The sequence below is a fragment of the Benincasa hispida genome, chromosome 5 (assembly GCF_009727055.1).
Source record: "Benincasa hispida cultivar B227 chromosome 5, ASM972705v1, whole genome shotgun sequence".
NCBI lineage: Eukaryota > Viridiplantae > Streptophyta > Magnoliopsida > Cucurbitales > Cucurbitaceae > Benincasa > Benincasa hispida.
This window is the reverse complement of record NC_052353.1, coordinates 51,410,607-51,431,853: the sequence shown is the minus strand read 5'-3', so window position 1 is coordinate 51,431,853 and position 21,247 is coordinate 51,410,607. Positions and strand designations below refer to the sequence as shown.

Sequence of the window (21,247 nt, the reverse complement as noted above, 5' to 3'; positions counted from 1 at the left end):
CATGCAAATCAAAGGACCGCCCTCAATGGTAGGAGTTCCCAACTCACTCCGGATTGAGGTCATGTTACCTATGGTCATCCTTGTGAAGTGAAGTCTTTATCATGAATGGAGTTATATGACGAGACGTTAACACTTCATGGTTAGGTCTTATACAAACTCTTTGTATAGGATACCCCCGCTCGCATGTCCCCTACACGAATGATCAGGATCAGACCATCTGTGACCAGTCACAACACTTGTAACTATTCTACAAAGCGGATCGCGTCCGTAGTATTACCAGGATAAGATTTCCTTCCTATATCCATATACTACAGACCATTTTGGTTGTCACTTAAGACATGATTCACTTGTATGTCACTACATACATGCTTAAGTTACATAAAGACAACCAGGGATATTAAGTTTATTAGTTTGTGGTAAAATAAAAACATCTAAATGTGCAAAGTCAATAAGTGAAGTAAATATCATATATATTATACATCATAAACATTTGTACAAAATTGTTTACAAACTATAGGACACGAGACTTTAGGACATAAACCCCAAAAATCTCCCACTTGTCCTAAAGCGAAGTGGGAGTACAAAAACAAACAATAAACTAGGACATAAAAAACTAGTACAATAAAATCTCCCACTTCCTTAGTCTAGCTGCGAGTGGTCCCGTAGACCTATGTTCTTAAGGTGACCCTCAAACACTATAGCCGTGAGAACCTTCGTAAACAGATCAACAACGTGTTGCTTCGAGGCGATCTTCGTGATGATCACATCTTCTCGATGCACTATCTCGCGGATCAGATGATACTTCCGCTCTATGTGTTTGCCGCGCCTGTGACTCCTGGGCTCCTTGGAGTTTGCCACAACACCACTATTGTCACAATAGAGAGTGATGGGCCTAGACATATCTGGAACAACTTCCAGCTCTGTCAAGAACTTTCTGAGCCAGACGACCTCTTTAGCAGCTTCACAAGCCACTACGTACCCAACCTCCATCGTGGAGTCGACAATGCACCCTTGGTTTGAACCTGTCTCTTATACACATCTAGATGTGTATAAGAGACAGCTATTCCCACAGCATAGTAGATGTCTGGCCTAGTACAGAGCATCACATACATCAAACTGCCAACGACAGATGCATATGGGACCCGTCTTATCTCCTCAACCTCTTGAGGCGTCTTAGGACACATGTCCTTAGACAAAGTGACTCCATGTCTGAATGGTAGTAGGCCTCTTTTGGAGTCTTGCATCAAGTACTTGAGAAAGATCTTGTCAATATACGATGCCTAAGACAGTGCTAGTACTTTATTCTTACGATCCCAAAAGATCTGTATACCCAGAACAAACTGAGCTTCTCTCAAATCTTTTATTTGGAATAAAGGTCACTAGTTAGTTTTTAACTGCAGTAAGTAGACCTACATCATTCCCGATGAGTAGAATATCGTTTACATACAACACTAAGAAAGCTACTGAACTGTTGACTATCTTCTTGTAAACACAAGGTTCATCAACGTTTTGCTCAAAGCCATACGATTTGATAACAACATCAAATCGAATATTCCAAGAACGAGACACCTGCTTCAGCCTATAAATGGACTGATTCAGTTTGCAAACTTTTTGCTCTTGACCTTGGGCAATGAATCCTTCGGGTTGCACCATATAAATGGTCTCCTCAAGATTGCCATTCAGAAAAGCCGTCTTGACGTCCATTTGCCAGATCTCATAATTATAATAAGCGATAATGGACAGGAGGATGCAGATCGACTTTAACATGGCAACAGGTGAGAAAGTCTTCTCATAGTCGATTCCCGCCACCTGGGTATAACCCTTTGCCACAAGTCGAGTCTTGAAGGTTTGCACCTTCCCATTAGCACCCCGTTTGTGCTTGTAGATCCATTTACAACATATAGGTCATACCCCATTAGGCTGATCTACAAGAACCCATACTGAGTTAAAGTACATCGACTCCATCTCGAGATTCATGGTTTTAAGCCATTCATCTCGGTCAACATCCTTCATTGCCTTTTGATAAGACAACGGATCCTCAACGTCGCCATCTGCCACCATAGCTAGAATTTTCGTGAAACCCAGATAGCGATCAGGCAGGTTTGTAACCCTCCCACTGTGTCGAGGTTCCTTCAAATCTTGAGGTGGAACCAACCTACCAGATGAACTATCATCAACAACTCTAATTGATGAAGTAGGTCCTTCAACAACTCTTGTTGTAGTTTTAGTAGTTTTGTTGGAAAGCTCACGTAACACGACTTTACTATGTGGATTGTGCTCCCTGATATGATCCTCCTCTAGGAAAGTAATCCCCCTGTGTACCTTTGGGGTAGCCTACAAAGAGACACAACCTTGATTGTGATTCCAACTTCTTGGGATTTGCCTCAAGCACATGTGTTGGGCAATTTCATATGCGGAAGTGACGTAAACTAGCTTTACGCCCGTTCCACAACTCCAGAGGTGTTCTCGCAACACTCTTAGAAGGAACACAGTTGAGAATGTAAACCTCAATCTCCACTGCAAAACCTCAAAACGAGTTTGGGAAGAAAGCATAATTCATCATCGAATGAACCATGTCCAACAAGGTTCTATTTCTCCTCTCCGCTACACCATTCTGCTGAGATGTATCCGACGTTGAGAGTTGGGAACGATTCCATGTTCTAATAAATAGTCCTGGAACTCAGAATCCAAAAACTCTCCATCTCAATCTGATCAAAGTGTTTTAATTCGTCTATCTAAAGCATTCTTAACTTCAACCCTAAATAATTTGAACTTTTCAAAAGATTCAGACTTTCGTTGAATCAGATAAACATACCCATATCTCGAGTAATCATCCGTAAAACTGATAAAGTACTCATAACCTCCTCGAGCTCGCACATTCATAAGATCGAAAAGGTCAGAATGTACTAATTCTAGAGGCTCTTTGGCTCGATAACCTTTTTCAGTAAAAGGTCTTTTAGTCATCTTATCCTCAAGGCAAGATTCGCACACTGGTAAAGAATTTTTTTCTAACTCGCCTAAAAGGCCATTCTTCACCAATCTCTCAATCCTATTGAGATTGATGTGCCCTAATCGAAGGTATCAAAGTTGGGCATTTTCTTTTGGAGAAACTTGTTTGCGTTTAGATTGAGTTACGACAGATTTAAACATCTTTATGTTATGGAGGGAACTTAAGGCTAACGGTTTTAGCACATACAAGTTATTTTCCAGTTTAGCTATAAAAATTTCAACACCATCCTTATGAATAAACACTTTATTCAATTTAAAAGAAATAGTATAATTGCATTGTAACAGACACTTTATAGAAATAAGGATCCTTTTTAGTTCAGGAACTACAAAGACATCTTTTAATACAAAAATCCTATTCTGTAAAGTTAACTGGATGCCTCCCGTTACCACAGCTGAGATGACGTGCTTGGTGCCTACTCGCAACGTCATCTCACCAGCCTCCAGTTGTCGCCGGGATCTAATCCCCTGAAAAGAAGAACAAACATGATTAGTGGCGCATGAATCAATTATCCAAGTAGAATCATCATTCTCCACTAAACAAGTTTCTAACACAAGTAAATCACATTTACATTTATCTGCCTTGGCCTTAGCCTTGGTTGCCTTATTTTCCTTTAGATAACGAGGATAGTTCCTCTTCTAGTATCCGTCCTGGTTTCAGTGGAAACATTTTCCTTTTTCAACCGGCTGTGGACGCTTCTTCTGGTGATAGATGGCGGGTTAGCAGACACTTTCCCTTTCTCTTTACCACCCTTCTTCTTTTTCCCCTTTCCAGAGTTAGAAGTTGAAGGTGTAGACTTCATTCCTGAGGTCAAACCTTGATGGAACCTTTTAGAAGACGAGACAACATTTGCCCCACCTCCCCTTTTCTCTTTATTTTTCAGCAAAGATTGGTAAGTATGCAACTCGTTGAGGAGAGTAGTAAGGGTGTAGTCCACTTTGTTAAGAATCGTATTGCTAACAAAGTGGAGAAAGCTCTCTGGCAATAAATGCAGGATAATGCTAACTTGACTGCCCTCATCGATTTTAGACCCATTCATCTCCATAACGTTAAAGTGGACCATCATATTCAGCACATGTTCACGAATAGAGGTTCCTTTCTCCATTTTGAAGCTAAAGATGTGTTTCAGAGTCTCATGCTTTAGCTGTCCAGACGGCTGTCCGAACATTCCCCGCAAGGACTCTATGATCTCACGTGTTGAGACCATGGGCTCATGGTTCTTGGCCAACATGTCACTAAGGTTGGCCAAGATATAGGCTCGGGACTTCTCGTTTGCCCATGTTCAACGCTCGTATGTCGCCCGAACATTTCGAGTAGCGTCCAGAGGTGGAATAGGAGGACAATCCTCCATAAGGACAAACTTCAGATCCTCAATGATGAGTATCGTCATGAGCATATGTTTCCAACTCGAATAGTTTTGGCCATTCAGTTTTTCGGCGCTAAGTAAACTGATAGGGGCTGTAGTCATTTAAAACCGTTGTTGAAAAATGAATAAACTCTTATAAGATTTTGCAAAACCACATTTTTAACCAATTAGTTTTAACAAAACAGTTTCCAAGTACCCTAAGTGATAAGACTTCTATTTTGCAATGATGTTCCAACGAGGCAGGACAAACGTCATCGGTGGGGTGATCAGATGTCCCTTCGCTAGGATGAGACATTCTCAATCATTAGGTATAACCAACTCTTGAAACTGAACCTAACAGCCACCATTTGTTCGGTTCAGAACTGTTAACCCTTAACAATTCCACGTAAGTGTAACCCTTCGTTTTCGGCCCCAGAGTCCCGCCCTAATATGTCCATTGTAGGAAAAAAAAACAGATTAGGACAAGAGACTAAATAACCTTATCCTCTTACAGGAGATCAAATAAAGAAACGCGCAAATAACCATCCTATAGGGGGACACAACCAGGGTGCCTCGAGGCGATGCGCATAAACTTTATCTAATCCAACGAGAGAGACCGTGGGATATGCTGTCGCACTTTCCGCTCCCACTTACTATGAACATTTTCTCCATCCACCTTGATATTGACCTATCCAAATACCATCCTTTAGGGGGACACTCTCAGGGTGTCACGAGGCCGAGGATAGATCTCACGGTGTGAACTATGAGGGAGAAACGAGAGAGGTTTAAATGAAGCATTAAATGCCCCAAGTACCTCCCACGGAATGTTCTACTTAGGGGTTTATTAACCTAGACAATCTAGCTACTGATTATAATCTAAGTCATTTATTAAGTTTGCACAAAAATAACTTTTGTCTTTGAAATAAAACAAGTACAAGTGGTCACATTAAACTCTTTAATGGACTGTCCTTAACTTACATGCATGCAACAAATCTATCTAATTCACCTTTCCAGGTAGGTTCCAGGTAGAGGTGTTCCGTGGTTGTCACCTTAAATATCCCAGCCTAGACAAAACCCGCCTAAGACAAAAGTTCCTTATAGATAGATTTGCTACACTTTTACCTTTTATTAATTATTTTAGTTCTAATTTCATTTTATAACCATTATAAAATAAACAACTAAAACACACATGCCACATAACGAAGTATTTATAAGGCTTATAAATATTACGCTAAATTAATAATGCATACATAAATATAACTCTTATATTATATGATGCATGAGCATGCACTTACGTAATTTAAATCATGCTTCATTAAATCATAACACTTATAATAAAGAGAATTTGCATGATCAATGCATAACCTAAGGTGGTATTTATCTATATGTGCATACCATATGACATAAAAGAAATACACATCGCATGTATAAAACCATTAATTAATGGACCGGGATGAACCAACACAAAATCGGAATGAAAAAACTATTTATTACATTATTCTACTGAGCAAACCGTTCACAAGTGAACCAGGTCTTGAACCGTCGAGCAAAGCTCCCATCATTTAGTAAACGTCTCCAGGTAAACGATAATGTAGCGCACACTAGATGATAGCGTGAAAGCTAAACGATCGCATAGAAAACAATGAGTTCGCGAAGCCTGATCATCTAGACGATCGCTTAACACGCGAAAGGTAAACGATTTACCATGCATTTACTCCGCGATCGTATAGTCAGTAACTAAGTGATGAGGCTTGCTGAGCTATACGATCATCTAGTGTGCACGCGTGTTAAATGACAGTCGAGCATCCGATACTCATCGATCGTCTACCTCATCATCTACACGACATGACCAACGCTTGTTCGTCTTCTTCCTCGAAGAACAACAACCCTTGCTTCGAACTTCTTCACGAACGACTCAAGACTCAAACTAACTTTGAAATTACAAACTCGATAGCAATTAATTGTGCCCAAAAATGCAAAGGCCTTTACAATTAACTGGAGAATTTAACAAACTGAGGTTACATCCCAGAAAACTTCATTAATCCACACATCTACAAACGAATTAACAATTAAAATAGAGAGTAGACATGCTGCACCCATCGAGAATGTAAATGTAATTCTTTTGCAGCAATGAATTGGAATATCAGAAACCTGGTTCTGATACCAATTGAAGGGAACTCTTATTCAAGAGTACCTATGAGCGAAAGCGGATCTTTCCGATTCATTGTGACAGAATTTTCACATATACATTCAAACATACTAATATGCATTCATAACACTAAATTGTTGGGCATGCTCAAAGGAACAATAAATAAGAGATCGAGAGATCATACCAGTTGAAGACTTTTTTTCACAGCAAATCTCGCTTTCGCTGGAACGACAAGCTATCGTTAAGCAAATCCCAATTGTCTACCTCGAACAGTCTCCACACGAACAGAAGGAAACGGGGACGACACTACCACTCAGAGCCCTCAGTATTCTCGGAGTGAGAATCATCAAAGCAGAAACACAAAATGAAATTAAGACATAATTCATGGACCTCGGAAATCCAAGCTACAAGAATATATACAATGCAACATGCATTTCAAACAAATCATTGACATTGCTTTGAGGACAGCTAATTCACAAGGCAAGGGAAAAGAAAGTGAGCATTGATATTTACTTCTACACAATTTAGATTTTGTTTAACTTCTGAAATCTAAAGTTACGTAGGAGGCATAAACTTTAGCATCTTTAGTTCTTGAGGATGAAACCCTTCTGAGATATTGGCCTTGTTGGACCTGTATCATATTGAAAATAGTGGAATTCAGTGATCAATGCACACATAAACAAGGAGGATGTGGCAAAAAAGTTGTCTGAAATCAAAATTTGGCTAACTTACAGCGCTTAAACCAACTTGACAACTGACAATCAGCAGCAACAATACACATGGAGATAAATGTGTTAGTATGATGAGAGATGTAATGATCCCAGTCAAATAAAAAAAACCACCCCATCTCCAAAGTAAAATAGAACTAGCGCTACCGTCCTTTTGTAGCAAACACCATTAAGAAACTCATGAGATCCAGGTAGGTAGCAGGTTTCACATGACCTTTTTCACTACCGTTACAATATTCAAACATTTAACAATCAACCAATTTTAAGCAAAAGCTAAATTCATACAACAAACAAGATATTTTATTTTGAAAGAAAATTACCAGTTGTATTCTCTTTTTTGGCCAATCCTTTAACTTCCGCTCAGCTTCCCTTCTGCAAGCTTCTTCAACCAATAAGCTTCTTGTTTGCGTGATAATATAGGACCCTGCAACACAAAAATATACAATCATTTTCTTCACTACTTCAACTAGCAAAAAATAATTCCAGGACACATTTAAATTAATAACTACCAGAAGTTTATCAGATATGCTCTCTTGATAATACTTCCTTGAATGCCGCTCGAAAGGCCTACAACCCTTCTGCAAACTTTCGTTATACTGGTTGAATTCACCATTTTCATCATCTTCGGACAGCTCGACATCTGCATTCACATCCTTTCCCTTATCTTCACCCTCAAAAAACTCTTTATCCCCAACCTCCTCCGCATGACTGCCACACCAAAACTTTTCTTAAATTTTCAACCATCGTAGCTTCTGCATCGTCTTTCTCACCTCCTCTGAATTATACTTCACCGCGCCCGTTTTTGGAAGGAGTTTCTTTCATCCTTCCTATCAACCTTAACTTTGTTTCCACCTTCCACCCATCATTCCTCGTCTTTTATTGTTCTAAAACCCATCTTTTTCCTCCTCTTTGCACCTCTCACCTTTCTACTCATTCCCGACATCAGCCATAGTACCTGGATTCTAATGCAGAGCTTATCCCAAACAAATACTTTCAAACACGATCTTAACACCTGTTTGAAACACCTGAATTGGGAAGCATAAATATTCAGTGTGTTCCGATGCCCAAAAAAATACAGGATAAAACTAAACCCCATATGATTTTCATTTTCGTATATAAATTTAGTTACGCCAGTTGCCACAAAAAGCCACCCTATGCCAGTTCTTAGGCATCCATAGTTTCCTCAATATTCAAGAAAGCCTCAATGTCCTCAGTCAAACTTAAACTCAATGTTACTTTCTATTTTATTGTTCGATTGTTGGTTTTATTTATTTGATAAACAATAATTTCAATTGCACCTTTCCTTTTCCAAACAATTTTTTATACCAACTAAACTAGTGAATTTTCTCTTTTGCTTTGCTCATCTTCTTAAACATTTTATCCTCTTCAAATATTGAATTTCGGAAGAAATGATATGTTTTCCTTTTCCTTGATTCATTTTTTCCTCTAATACACGATTCCTAGAATTTATATTTTCATTTAGGACTACTTGAGCAAGGTTTGAAGAAGCAATCAACAAACTTAAAAAAGAACCAAATTGTCTTGATTTTCTTTCCGTCCGTGAGAGAATAAAACAAGCATAGTCCAACGAAACAAAACTTAAACAAAAAAATAAACCTTGGAGATTCTGAAAAATGAGCGACGGCGGCCGGGTAAGGGGCTGAACTACTGCTGCTTGTTTCAAGAAGAATGAAAACAGATATAAGTAACTAGAGGGGAAGGGGCGCAGGCACTTCTTTCGAAAGGGTGAGGCTGCGGGCAGCTAAGAAACGCCAGCATCCGACGGCAGCTGCTGAGACGAGCGTCGGGCAGGTAACAGCGAGCGGAGTGCGGCGGCGGGCAGGGTGCAGCAATGGGACGGAGAGAGTGGCTGGACGAGGAAATAGGGTTTAGGTAATAAGAAAATAAGGATGGTTTTTTAAAATTTAAAAGAAAAATAAATAATTATGATTGAATTTGATGCGCATGAAAGAGTGGGAAATTGAAGATAAAAGGAAATATTTGAATTTTTTTTTAAAAAAATATTAACATTTATAGAAATAATAAAACAAAATAAGTAGATTCTGTTAACAACTATTATTCGTAGAAATTTATCATAGATCATAAGTCTACTCGTGGTTAAATATCAATGATAGAAACGGATTAGAAATTAAAACGAAAATTTACTTATTTAAGTAAGTAGTTTCTTCTTATTTTTATTTTTTGAAAACTTTTTATTCACAACAAATATATTATGTTAATTTATATCAAATATTTTCATCTTGAAATAAGTCATTTCAAATAACACATGAATGTATATATATTTTTTAATATTATAAGTTGAGAGTTGTATGTATGGAATTTAAATATCCACCCCAATAATAAACAACAAACTATATTTCAAATTACAAGTTGGTGATGGCTTGACAGTGTTGATTTAGTTTGGAGTCTTATCTTTCGACTGTTTTAGTACTTGATCGTTAGATGCCAAAAAATCCTAATCTAGGAAGGAACTCTTATTCCAAGAGTACCTGCAGCGGAAAGCGGATTCTTTCCAATTTATTGCTTGACAAATTCCACATATACATTTAAAACATAACTATATGCATTCATAACACTAAAATTACTGGGGCTTGCTATATAGATCGAGAGGTCAATACCAACTTGAAAACTTTTCTTCACAGCAAAATCTCGCTTTCATTGGAACGAAACAAAGCTATCTCAGCAAATAACAAACCATCGTCTAACCTCGAACAGTCATCCACAAAATAGAAGAAAACGGGGATTGACAAGTCACCACTTAGGAGCCTCAGTATTTTCGGAGTGGAGAATTCTAAAAGGTGGGCTTTTGTTCGGGTTTGGTAAAAAGGGAGGAGGAATGGAGATATATACAATGATCAAGCAAGTGGAAAAAGCCTCGTCTATCGTATAGAACAAAATGCTTGATCGTCAGGTGAGTATACGATCTTCGCGTAGGAAAAAATAAGCGATCGTCTAAATGATTATGTATCTGAAAGCTTAAACGATCGTCTATATGATCGTTTAGTAAATATCGGGTGCTAAACCGATCGTTTTATAAATAGGGGCGCGGGTGTAGATGTTTAAGCGATCGCTCCAACCACTTCGTGTAGGGTTAAGGATCGTTCAAACACTATCGTATAGGCACTGATTTTACTAAGCGAGGACCACTCTCAATCACTATTGTTTCGCATCATCAAATGCTCAACACACAGTGACTTATTTAAGTGTCTCAAAGCGATTTTTAAACTTATTCAATCCGTTATGAAAACAGAAAGAGGTGGTGACCTTATCTATCCCTTAACTGTTCTAATTATAGACAATGATATAATTCACATTATATTCATAAACCTATGGATTAAAAATCATATATTACCAAAAGTATTTTTTCTTCCACTAGATATAAATCATATTACATCAAATTTCCTCCAATTAATGTATCTGCATACATAAATTAATTATATCAGATTAATTAATAGTTCAATATATCATATATATATAAATGAAACTTTCCTCTTGTCAATTTGAACATTCAAACTAACACAAAAACTGATTCCTCAACTGTTATCCAAGTTTACTTAAGAAACCGTATCGACCTTATGGCTCGAAGTCAACGGTATGTGAATAACTGACTAAACTCTTTAGCCACAATATCACCATCCGATTAACTGCAAGCATTCCACTAAAGATCGACAGTTGACACTCTTCTTACCATATATATATGTTAATGTCCATTTGATATAACCAATCCTCAGTACGATGACCATTCACAGATGCTCGCCAAAGTATAGCTTGGGGGCCCAATTACCGTTTTACCCCTGTAGTTCATTTTACTCCTTAAGTATCACTTGATTCCCATCTAGTGAACAATCTTTACACATAGTTCTACTATTTGTGAAACACCTCTCGGATTATGAGAAGGTGTGTGCGCTACATCTTTCAAGCCTCGGGTATTCAACCCTTAGAGAGCAATCTATTTACTTATTCCTTTGATTGGGGGAAGGACTGAACATCCATCTTGTGAAGCTGAGTTCCCACTTCCCAAAGACGAATCCCAAAAGTGGTAGGTTTGAGTCGGCGCTCGGGTCATTGCACCCATGCAAATCAAAGGACCGCCCTCAATTAGTTTAGGAGTTCCAACTCATCGGATTGAGGTCAGTTACCTATGGTCATCCTTGGTGAAGTGAAGTACTTTATCATGAATCGGAGTATATAGACGAGCCGTTAACATTCATGTTAGGCTTGATACAAACTCTTTGTAGATAGCACCCGCTCTCATGTCTACACGATGCAATCAGGATCAGACCATCTGTGACCAGTCACAACACTTGTAACTATTCTACAAAGCGGATTCGTCCGTTAGTATTACCAGGATAGATTTCTTGCTATATCCATATCACTACAGACATTTGTGTCTGTCATTAAGAAATGATTCACTTGTATGTCACTACATACTATGCTTAAGTTACATAAAGACAACCAGGGATATTAAGTTTATTAGTTTGTGGTAAAATAAAACATCTAAATGTCAAAGTCAATAAGTGAAGTAAATATCATATTATATTATACATCATATAACATTTGTCAAAAATTGTTTACAAACTATATGGACACGAACTTTAGGACAAACCCCAAAAATCTCCCACTTGTCCTAAAGCGAAGTGGGAGTTACAAAAACAAACAAAAACTGAGACATAAAAAACAGACAATAAAATCTCCCACTTCCTTAGTCAGCTGCGAGTGGTCCCGTATAGACCTATGTTTTAAGGTGACGCCTTCAAACACTATAGCCGTTGAGAACTTCGTAAACAGATACAACAGTGTTGCTTTTCGAGGCGATCTCGTGATGATACATCTTTCGATGCACTATCTCGCGATCAGATGATACTCCGCTCTATGTGTTTGCCTGCGCCTTGGACTCCTGGGCTCCTTGAGTTTGCCACAACACCCACTTATTGTCCACATAAGAGAGTGATGGGCCTAGAATATCTGGAACAACTTCCGACTCTGTTCAGACAAAACTTTCTGATGCCAGACGACGCTCTTTTACAGCTTCACAAGCCACTACGTACCCAACCTCATCGTGAGTCGACAATGCACCCTTGCTTAGTGCTCCGCCACACTTACAGCTCCTCTGTTAAGAGTAAAAACTAACCCTGAAATGGATTGTTGAGAGTCCTTATCAGTCTAAAAGTCAGATCCGTATATATCAATAAGGATCAAAATCCTCTAGACTCTATACACGAGCATGTAGTCCCTCGTTTCTCCGATGATACTTGAGGATGTTCTTAACTGTGGTTCAGTGACCTCACCTGGGTTAGACTGATACCTCTGACTATCCCATAACATAGTTAGATGTTCTGGCCTACTACAGCAGCATCACATACATCAACTGCCACACGACAGATGCATATGGGACCCGTCTTATCTCCTCAACCTCTTGAGCGTTCTAGGACACATGTCCTTAGACAAAGTGACTCCATGTCTGAATGGTAGTAGGCCTCTTTTGGAGTCTTGCATCAAGTACTTGAGAAGATCTTGTCAATATACGATGCCTTAAGACAGTTGCTAGTACTTATATTCTTACGATCCCAAAAGATCTGTATACCCAGAACAAACTGAGCTTCTCTCAAATCTTTATTATTGGAATAAAGGTCAACTAGTTAGTTTTACTTGCAGTAAAGTGAGACTACATCATTCCCGATGAGTAGAATATCGTTTACATACAACACAAGAAAGCTATACTGAACTGTTGACTATCTTCTTGTAACACAAAGTTCATCAACGTTTTGCTCAAAGCCATACGATTTTGATAACAACATCAAATCGAATATTTCCAAGAACGAGAACACTGCTTCAGCCTATAAAATGGACTGATTCAGTTTGCAACTTTTTGCTTTGACCTTGTGGCAATTAATCCTTCGGGTTGCACATATAATGGTCTCCTCAAGATTGCCATTCAGGAAAAGCCGTCCTTGACGACCCATTTGCCACGATCTCATAATTTAATAAGCGATAATGGACAGGAGGATGCAGATCGTACTTTTAAACATGGCAACAGGTGAGAAAGTCTTCTCATAGTCGATTCCGCCACCTGGGTATAACCTTTGCCACAAGTCGAGTCTTGAAGGTTTGCACCTTCCCATTAGCATGCCCGTTTGTGCTTGTAGATCCATTTACAACTATAGGTCATACCCCATTAGGTTGATCTTACAAGAACCCATACTGAGTTAAGTACATCGACTCCATTCTGAGATTCATGGTTTAAGCCATTCATCTCGGTCAACATCCTTCATTGCCTTTTGATAAGACAACGGATCCTCAACGTCGCCATCTGCCACTCATAGCTAGAATTTTTTCGTGAAACCAGATAGCGATCAGGCAGGTTTGTAACCTCCCACTGTGTCGAGGTTCCTTCAAATCTTGAGGTGGACCAACCTACCAGATGAACTATCATCAACAACTCTAATTGATGAAGTAGTCCTTCAACAACTCTTGTTGTAGTTTTAGTAGTTTTGTTGGAAAGCTCACGTAACACGACTTACTATGTGGATTGTGCTCCCTGATATGATCCTCCTCTAGGAAAGTAATCCCCCTGTGTACCTTTGGGGTAGCCTACAAAGAGACACCAACCTTGATTGTGATTCCAACTTCTTGGGATTTGCCTCAAGCACATGTGTTGGGCAATTTCATATGCGGAAGTGACGTAAACTAGCTTTACGCCCGTTCCACAACTCCAGAGGTGTTCTCGCAACACTCTTAGAAGGAACACAGTTGAGAATGTAAACCTCAATCTCCACTGCAAAACCTCAAAACGAGTTTGGGAAGAAAGCATAATTCATCATCGAATGAACCATGTCCAACAAGGTTCTATTTCTCCTCTCCGCACACCATTCTGCTGAGATGTATTCACGACGTTGAGAGTTGGGAACGATTCCATGTTCTAATAAATAGTCCTGGAACTCAGAATCCAAAAACTCTCCATCTCAATCTGATCAAAGTGTTTTAATTCGTCTATCTAAAGCATTCTTAACTTCAACCCTAAATAATTTGAACTTTTCAAAAGATTCAGGACTTTCGTTGAATCAGATAAACATACCCATATCTCGAGTAATCATCCGTAAAACTGATAAGTACTCATACCTCCTCGAGCTCGCACATTCATAAGATCGAAAAGGTCAGAATGTACTAATTCTAGAGGCTCTTTGGCTCGATAACCTTTTTCAGTAAAAGGTCTTTTAGTCATCTTATCCTCAAGGCAAGATTCGCACACTGGTAAAGAATTTTTTTCTCTAACTCGCCTAAAGGCCATTCTTCACCAATCTCTCAATCCTATTGAGATTGATGTGCCCTAATCGAAGGTATCAAAGTTGGGCATTTTCTTTTGGAGAAACCTTGTTGCGTTTAGATTGAGTTACGACAGATTTAAACATCTTTATGTTATGGAGGAACTTAAGGCTAACGGTTTTAGCACATACAAGTTATTTTCCAGTTTAGCTATAAAAATTTCAACACCATCCTTATGATAAACACTTTATTCAATTTAAAAGAAAATAGTATAATTGCATTGTAACAGACACTTTATAGAAATAAGGATCCTTTTTAGTTCAGGAACTACAAAGACATCTTTTAATACAAAAATCCTATTCTGTAAAGTTAACTGGATGCCTCCGTTACCACAGCTGAGATGACGTGCGTTGGGTGCCTACTCGCAACGTCATCTCACCAGCCTCCAGTTTGTCGCCGGGATCTAATCCCCTAAAAAGAAGAACAAACATGATTAGTGGCGCATGAATCAATATATCCAAGTAGAATCATCATTCTCCACTAAACAAGTTTCTAACACAAGTAAATCACATTTACATTTATCTGCCTTGGCCTTAGCCTTGGTTGCCTTATTTTCCTTTAGATAACGAGGATAGTTCCTCTTCTAGTATCGTCCTGGTTTCAGTGGAAACATTTTCCTTTTTCAACCGGCTGTGGACGCTTCTTCTGGTGATAGATGGCGGGTTAGCAGACACTTTCCTTTCTCTTTACACCTTCTTCTTTTTCCCCTTCCAGAGTTAGAAGTTGAAGGTGTAGACTTCATTCCTGAGGTCAAACCTTGATGGAACCTTTTAGAAGACGAGACAACATTTTGCCCCACCTCCCCTTTTCTCTTTATTTTTCAGCAAAGTTGGTAAGTATGCAACTCGTTGAGGAGAGTAGTAAGGGTGTAGTCCACTTTGTTAAGAATCGTATTGCTAACAAAGTGGAGAAAGCTCTCTGGCAATAAATGCAGGATAATGCTAACTTGACTGCCCTCAATCGATTTTAGACCCATTCATCTCCATAACGTTAAAGTGGACCATCATATTCAGCACATGTTCACGAATAGAGGTTCCTTTCTCCATTTTGAAGCTAAAGATGTGTTTCAGAGTCTCATGCTTTAGCTGTCCAGACGGCTGTCCGAACATTCCCGCAGGACTCTATGATCTCACGTGTTGAGACCATGGGCTCATGGTTCTTGGCCAACATGTCACTAAGGTTGGCCAAGATATAGGCTCGGGACTTCTCGTTTGCCCATGTTCAACGCTCGTATGTCGCCCGAACATTTCGAGTAGCGTCCAGAGGTGGAATAGGAGGTTCTATTAGTGATAAATTTATATCAGCTTCTATCACTAATAGGCACCGATAGACTTCTATAAGCTTCTATTAGTGATAAATTTATATCAGCTTCTATCACTAATAGACACTATCTATGACCAACATTGACAACAGTGTCTATCACAACTATCTAAAAGCAATCAATAACAATGTTTAGTATATGTATTATAAACTACCTATAAAAAAAACTAGCAACAACAAAATGATTATATATTGATAGTAGTCTATCAGTGTCTATTTGTGATAGATAGTGATAACAATGGCTATCACAACTATCTAAAGCAACAAAATTTTCATATTCAATAACAACGACTATTGTATAGTTGATGACAACAAAATTAAAAAGAAAATTATTACTAGTAGTCTATCACTGTTTATCATTGATAGACAGTAATATATGATAATGTTCTATGATAGATAATGATAATGTTCTATGATAGATAATGATAATATTCTATCACTTGATCTATCATTTACCTTCCATTATCTATGATTATCATTCTAATTACTATTTTGGAACTAGCAACAAAACTACCAAAAAACTACTATCACTTGGTCTATAATTTAGCCTTTCATTTCTAGTAACAAAATTATAAATAGAGAAGAAGAAGATGATGATTTATAATTGAAGAAAAACTAATTTACATTCTTGAACTAGCAACAAAACTATAATAGAGAAGAAGAAGATTTACCATTAAAGAATAATAAGGAGAAGAAGGGAATGGAGGAGAAAAGGAAGGAGAACCGAAGATGGAGAAAATAATTAAATTTTGTTATTTGTGTAAATATTTTTCCTTATTTTTCTATTTTTGAAAATCCAAGATATATTCTTTTATTATCAATCAATTAAGAAAATCATTTACTATACTTTCGAGACAACCTGTCCTATATTTAGTGCTCGAAAAATTTCGATGGAGAGAATAATTAAATTTTGCTTGAACACCATCTCTTTTACAGTTGGTCACTTTACAATCCAAGTGTTGGGATGCAGGTTAAATACACATTTCTTTCAAATTAATTATGCAAATCCATACAAATGTAGACCAAAATTTGTATTTTCAAACCAATTTGCTCGAAAAAAACCTACAAAATGGGCGACATTTATACAGTTGAATCTCACCAAAGGGCAGATTTAAAAATTGGACAAAGAAATAGAGGGAAGAAATTCTTTCTTTTTGAATAGCTGAGGCATACATGGTGAATTTGCTAACAAGCCAAAATGGAACCCAGCTTTGTGAGTATAAGCAACTTGAAAGCTACAACAAACTAGGCAAAATTCACTTGGAAGTTTTAGACTAGTCAATCATCTTCATCTGAACTACTGTCTTCCAACATCCTCCCATTGTCCTCGGCCATCGTCGTCATATTATCCTGCACAGGTATAATTGATCAACATGCGAAAGAAACAGAGATGCAACCGACATTAGGCTTCAAAAGTATATCGACTCTTACTGGCATCTTATCCCAGTCTTTTAACTTGGAATTGGTCAGCATATAATTATCACGTAATGGAGCCCAGGCAGGGCCTTCAGCGTCCGCTGCACCACCTGATGTGTTTAACTGTTCGACACAGAGATGGCCATTTGAGTTTGTTGCATTATGGACATGAAAGAACAGATAGTATATGATGGTGACCTAAGTTTCACTCACTTAATCAACACCCCGATCGATGCAATTTTCCCTGCAGGGCTTGGTCCCGTTCCCCATCCCATTTACCTTTTTTAAAATTTTGTATCATTTTTATTGTTGTTGTTATCGTGAATTTTCTGCAGGAGACCCTGTCCCAATCCTCATAAAATCTAACATGAAATTTTGTGGGGACATGAAAGTCAGTCATCCCTATCCCTGTGGACCCATGGACATCCCTACCCTTCCCCATTCCACTGCCCACATACAATAATGATGATGAAGGTGATAATTAAGAAGGCCACGGATAATCGGTGCACAGAGAATCGGTGTTTGTAGAAAGTAACATCAATTGTAAGGATTAAAAATAGAATTTACCAGCACTTCGTTAAAATCGGAAGACGAAAAAGCAGAAAAATATCCAACCTTTGCATTACTGTTTGTTGCTGACAAAGTTGGCTTGCCCAACTCAGAAAAGAAAGCTTCTTTTCTGCGCTTATTTATAGCTGGCAGTATAAACCAAATCAATTGGTCAGAATGAGATAGATAGAATGAAAAACCACTCAAGACATGGTTTCACCCTCAAATCTTGAATGGCAACTCACATTCACAAGTCAAGAAAGAAAGGATAAATGCCTTAATACACAGACAAAATGGGTCTAACAAGGTTACGAACATGAAATAATCCTATATAAGAAAATAGGGGAAGGCTAAGTTGACTGGAAGTAAGCATGAGAAACTAATAGGTCGATAAATTCGAGGGACGTAACTCGTAAATCACTGATTGCTGCAAAGTCATCACATACATATAATTCCAAACAAAGTCAATAAATTAGCCAACTAGCCTATGACTCATCAAAGCAGAAACCACAAAATGAAATATAAGACATACATCACATGACTCGGAAAATCAAGCTACAAGAATATATACAATGCAACATGCATTTACAACAAAATCAATTGAATGCTTTAGAGGGACAGCATATTCACAAGGCAAGGGAAAAGAAAGTGAAGATTATATTTACTTCTACACAATTTGAGATTTTGTTAACTTCTGAGATCTAAGTTACGTAGGAGGCATAATACCTTTAGCATCTTTAGTTCTTGAAGGATTCAAACCCTTCTGAGCATGTTGTGCCTTGTTGACCTGTATCATATTGAAAATAGTGGAATTCAGTGATAAATGCAACATAAACAAGGAGGATGTGGCAAAAAAGTTGTCTGAAATCAAAATTTGGCTACTTACAGCGTTAAACAACTTGACAACTGACAATCAGCAAGCAACAATACACATGGAGATAAATGTGTTAGTATGATGAGAGATGTAATGATCCCAGTCAAATAAAAAAAATAACCACACCCATCTCAAAGTAAAATAGAACTAGGCTACCTCCTTTTGTAGCAACACCAATAAGAAACTTTTCATGAGAATCCAGGTAGGTAGCAGGTTTCACATGACCTTTTTCACCTACCTACAATATTCAAACATTTACAATCAACCAATTTTAAGCAAAAGCTAAATCATACAACAAACAAGATATTTTATTTGAAAGAAAATACCAGTTGTTTCTCTTTTTTGGCCAATCCTTTAACCTTCCGCTCAGCTTCCTCTTCTGCAAGCTTTTCAACAATAAGCTTCTTGTTTGCTGATAATATAGGACCCTGCAACACAAATATGGCACAATCATTTCTTCACTACTTCAACTAGCAAAAATAATTCAGACACATTTAAAATATAAACTACCAGAGTTTCATCAGATATGCTCTTCTTGAGAATACTCCTGAATGCAGCTCGAAAGGCTCTACAACCTTCTGCAAACTTCGTTATACCTGGTTGAATTTCACCATTTTCATCATCTTCGGACAGCTCGACATCTGCATTCACATCCTTCCCTTCATCTTCACCCTCAGAAAACTCTTCATCCCCAACCTCCTCCGCATGACTGCACACCAAAACTTTTCTCTCATTTTCAACCATCGGAGCCTTCTCATCGTTGTCGTCATCCTCTGAATTATACTCACGCGCCCGTTTTTGGAAGAGTTTCTTCATCTTCCTATCAACCTTAACTTTGTTTCCACTTCCACCCATCATCCTCGGTCTTTTATTGTTCCTAGAACCCATCTTTTTCCTCCTCTTTGCACCTCTCACCAATTCTACTGCATTCCCGACATCAGCCATAGTACCTGATTCTAATGCAGAGCTTATCCCAAACAAAATATTTCAACAGTCTTAACACCTGTTTGAAACACCCTGAATTTGGAAGCATAACATATCAGTGTGTTCCGATGCCCAAAAAAATACAGGATATTAAACTAACCCCATATGATTTCATTTTCTATATAAATTTAGTTTACGCCAGTGCCACAAAAAGCCACCCTATGCCAGTTCATAGGCATCCATAGTTTCCTCAATATTCAAGAAGCCTCAATGTCCCTCAGTCAAACTTAAACTCAATGTTAACTTTCTATTTTATTTGTTCATTGTTGGGTTTTATTTAATTGATAACAATAATTTCAATTGCAGCCTTTCCGTTCCAACAACTTTTTTATACCCAACTAAACTAAGTGAATTTTCTCTTTTGCTTTGCTCATCTTCTTAAACATTTTATCCTCTTCAAATATTGATTTCGGATAGAAATGATATGTTTTCCTTTATTCCTTTTGATTCATTTTTTCCTCTAATACACGTTCTTAGATTTATATTTTCATTTAGACTACTTGAGCAATGGTTGAAGAAGCAATCAACAACTAAAAAAAGAACAAATTGTTCTTGATTTTCTTCTCCGTCCGTGAAGAGAATAAACAAGCATAGTCCAACGAAACAAACTAAAACAAAAAAAATAAAACCTTGGAGATCTGAAAAATGAGCGACGGCGGCCCGGGTAAGGGGCTGAACTACTGTGCTTGTAAGAAGAATGAAAACAGATATAAGTAACTCAGAGGAAGGGGGCAGCAGGCACTTCTTCGAAAGGGTGAGGCTGCGGCAGCTAGAAACGCAGCATCCGACGGCAGCTGCTGAGACGGCGTCGGGCAGGAACAGCGAGCGGAGTGCGGCGGCGGGCAGGGTGCAGCAATGGACGGAGAGAGTGGCTGGACGAGAAATAGGGTTTAGTAATAAGAAAAATAAGGATGGTTTTTTAAAATTTAAAAAGAAAAATAAATAATCTGATGATTGAATTTGATGCGCACGGAAGAGTGGGAAATTGAAGATAAAAGGAAATATTGATTTTTTTTTAAAAAAATATTAAACTATTTATAGAAATAATAAAAAAAATAAGTAGATTTCTGTTAACAACTATTATTCGTAGAAATTTATCATTAGATATAAGTCTACTCGTGTATATCAATGATAGAAACGGATAGAAATTTAAAACGAAAATTTACTATTTTAAGTAAGTAGTTTCTCTTATTTTTTATTTTTTGAAAATCCTTTTTTTTCACAACAAATATATATGTTAATTATATCAAATATTTTCATCTTTGAAATAAGTCATTTCAAATAACACATGAATGTATATATATTTTTTAATATTATAAGTGAGAGTTTGTATGTATGGATATTTAAATATCCACCCCAATAAATAAACTAACAACTATATTTCAAATTACCAAAGTTGGTGATGGCTGACAGTGTTGATTTAGTTGGAGTCTTATCTTTCGACTGTTTAGTACTTGATCGTTAGTGCCAAAAAATCCTTACATCCTAGTGAAGGAACTCTTATTCAAGAGTACCTGCGAGCGGAAGCGGA

The 21,247-nt window shown here is 37.9% G+C and overlaps 1 protein-coding gene across 1 annotated transcript; it reads right to left on the bottom strand.

Moving 5' to 3' along the window:
- Positions 1-16,925: 16,925 nt before the first annotated feature.
- On the bottom strand, positions 16,926-20,658 carry LOC120078697 (RRP15-like protein). The gene is made up of 9 exons (XM_039032994.1): positions 20,346-20,658; positions 19,243-19,749; positions 19,059-19,160; positions 18,889-18,970; positions 18,745-18,764; positions 18,585-18,645; positions 17,925-18,004; positions 17,325-17,432; positions 16,926-17,243 (listed from the first exon to the last, which is right to left on the bottom strand). The coding sequence occupies exons 2-9, from the start codon at positions 19,675-19,677 to the stop codon at positions 17,172-17,174; spliced, it is 960 nt and encodes a 319-aa protein (XP_038888922.1). The 5' UTR covers positions 19,678-19,749; positions 20,346-20,658; the 3' UTR covers positions 16,926-17,171.
- Between the last annotated feature and the right edge of the window lie 589 nt (positions 20,659-21,247).

Bases quoted from the DNA above. Each gene is read 5' to 3' on its own strand.
- LOC120078697 (XM_039032994.1), bottom strand. From the start codon at position 19,677: ATGGCTGATGTCGGGAATGCAGTAGAATTGGTGAGAGGTGCAAAGAGG. The intron at 18,646-18,744 runs GTAAGTAGCCAA...AATATGATACAG, and splicing joins TTGTCAAGTTGTTTAACGCT to GTCAACAAGGCACAACATGC. The intron at 17,244-17,324 runs GTAAGAGTCGAT...ATACCTGTGCAG, and splicing joins AAGACTGGGATAAGATGCCA to GATAATATGACGACGATGGC.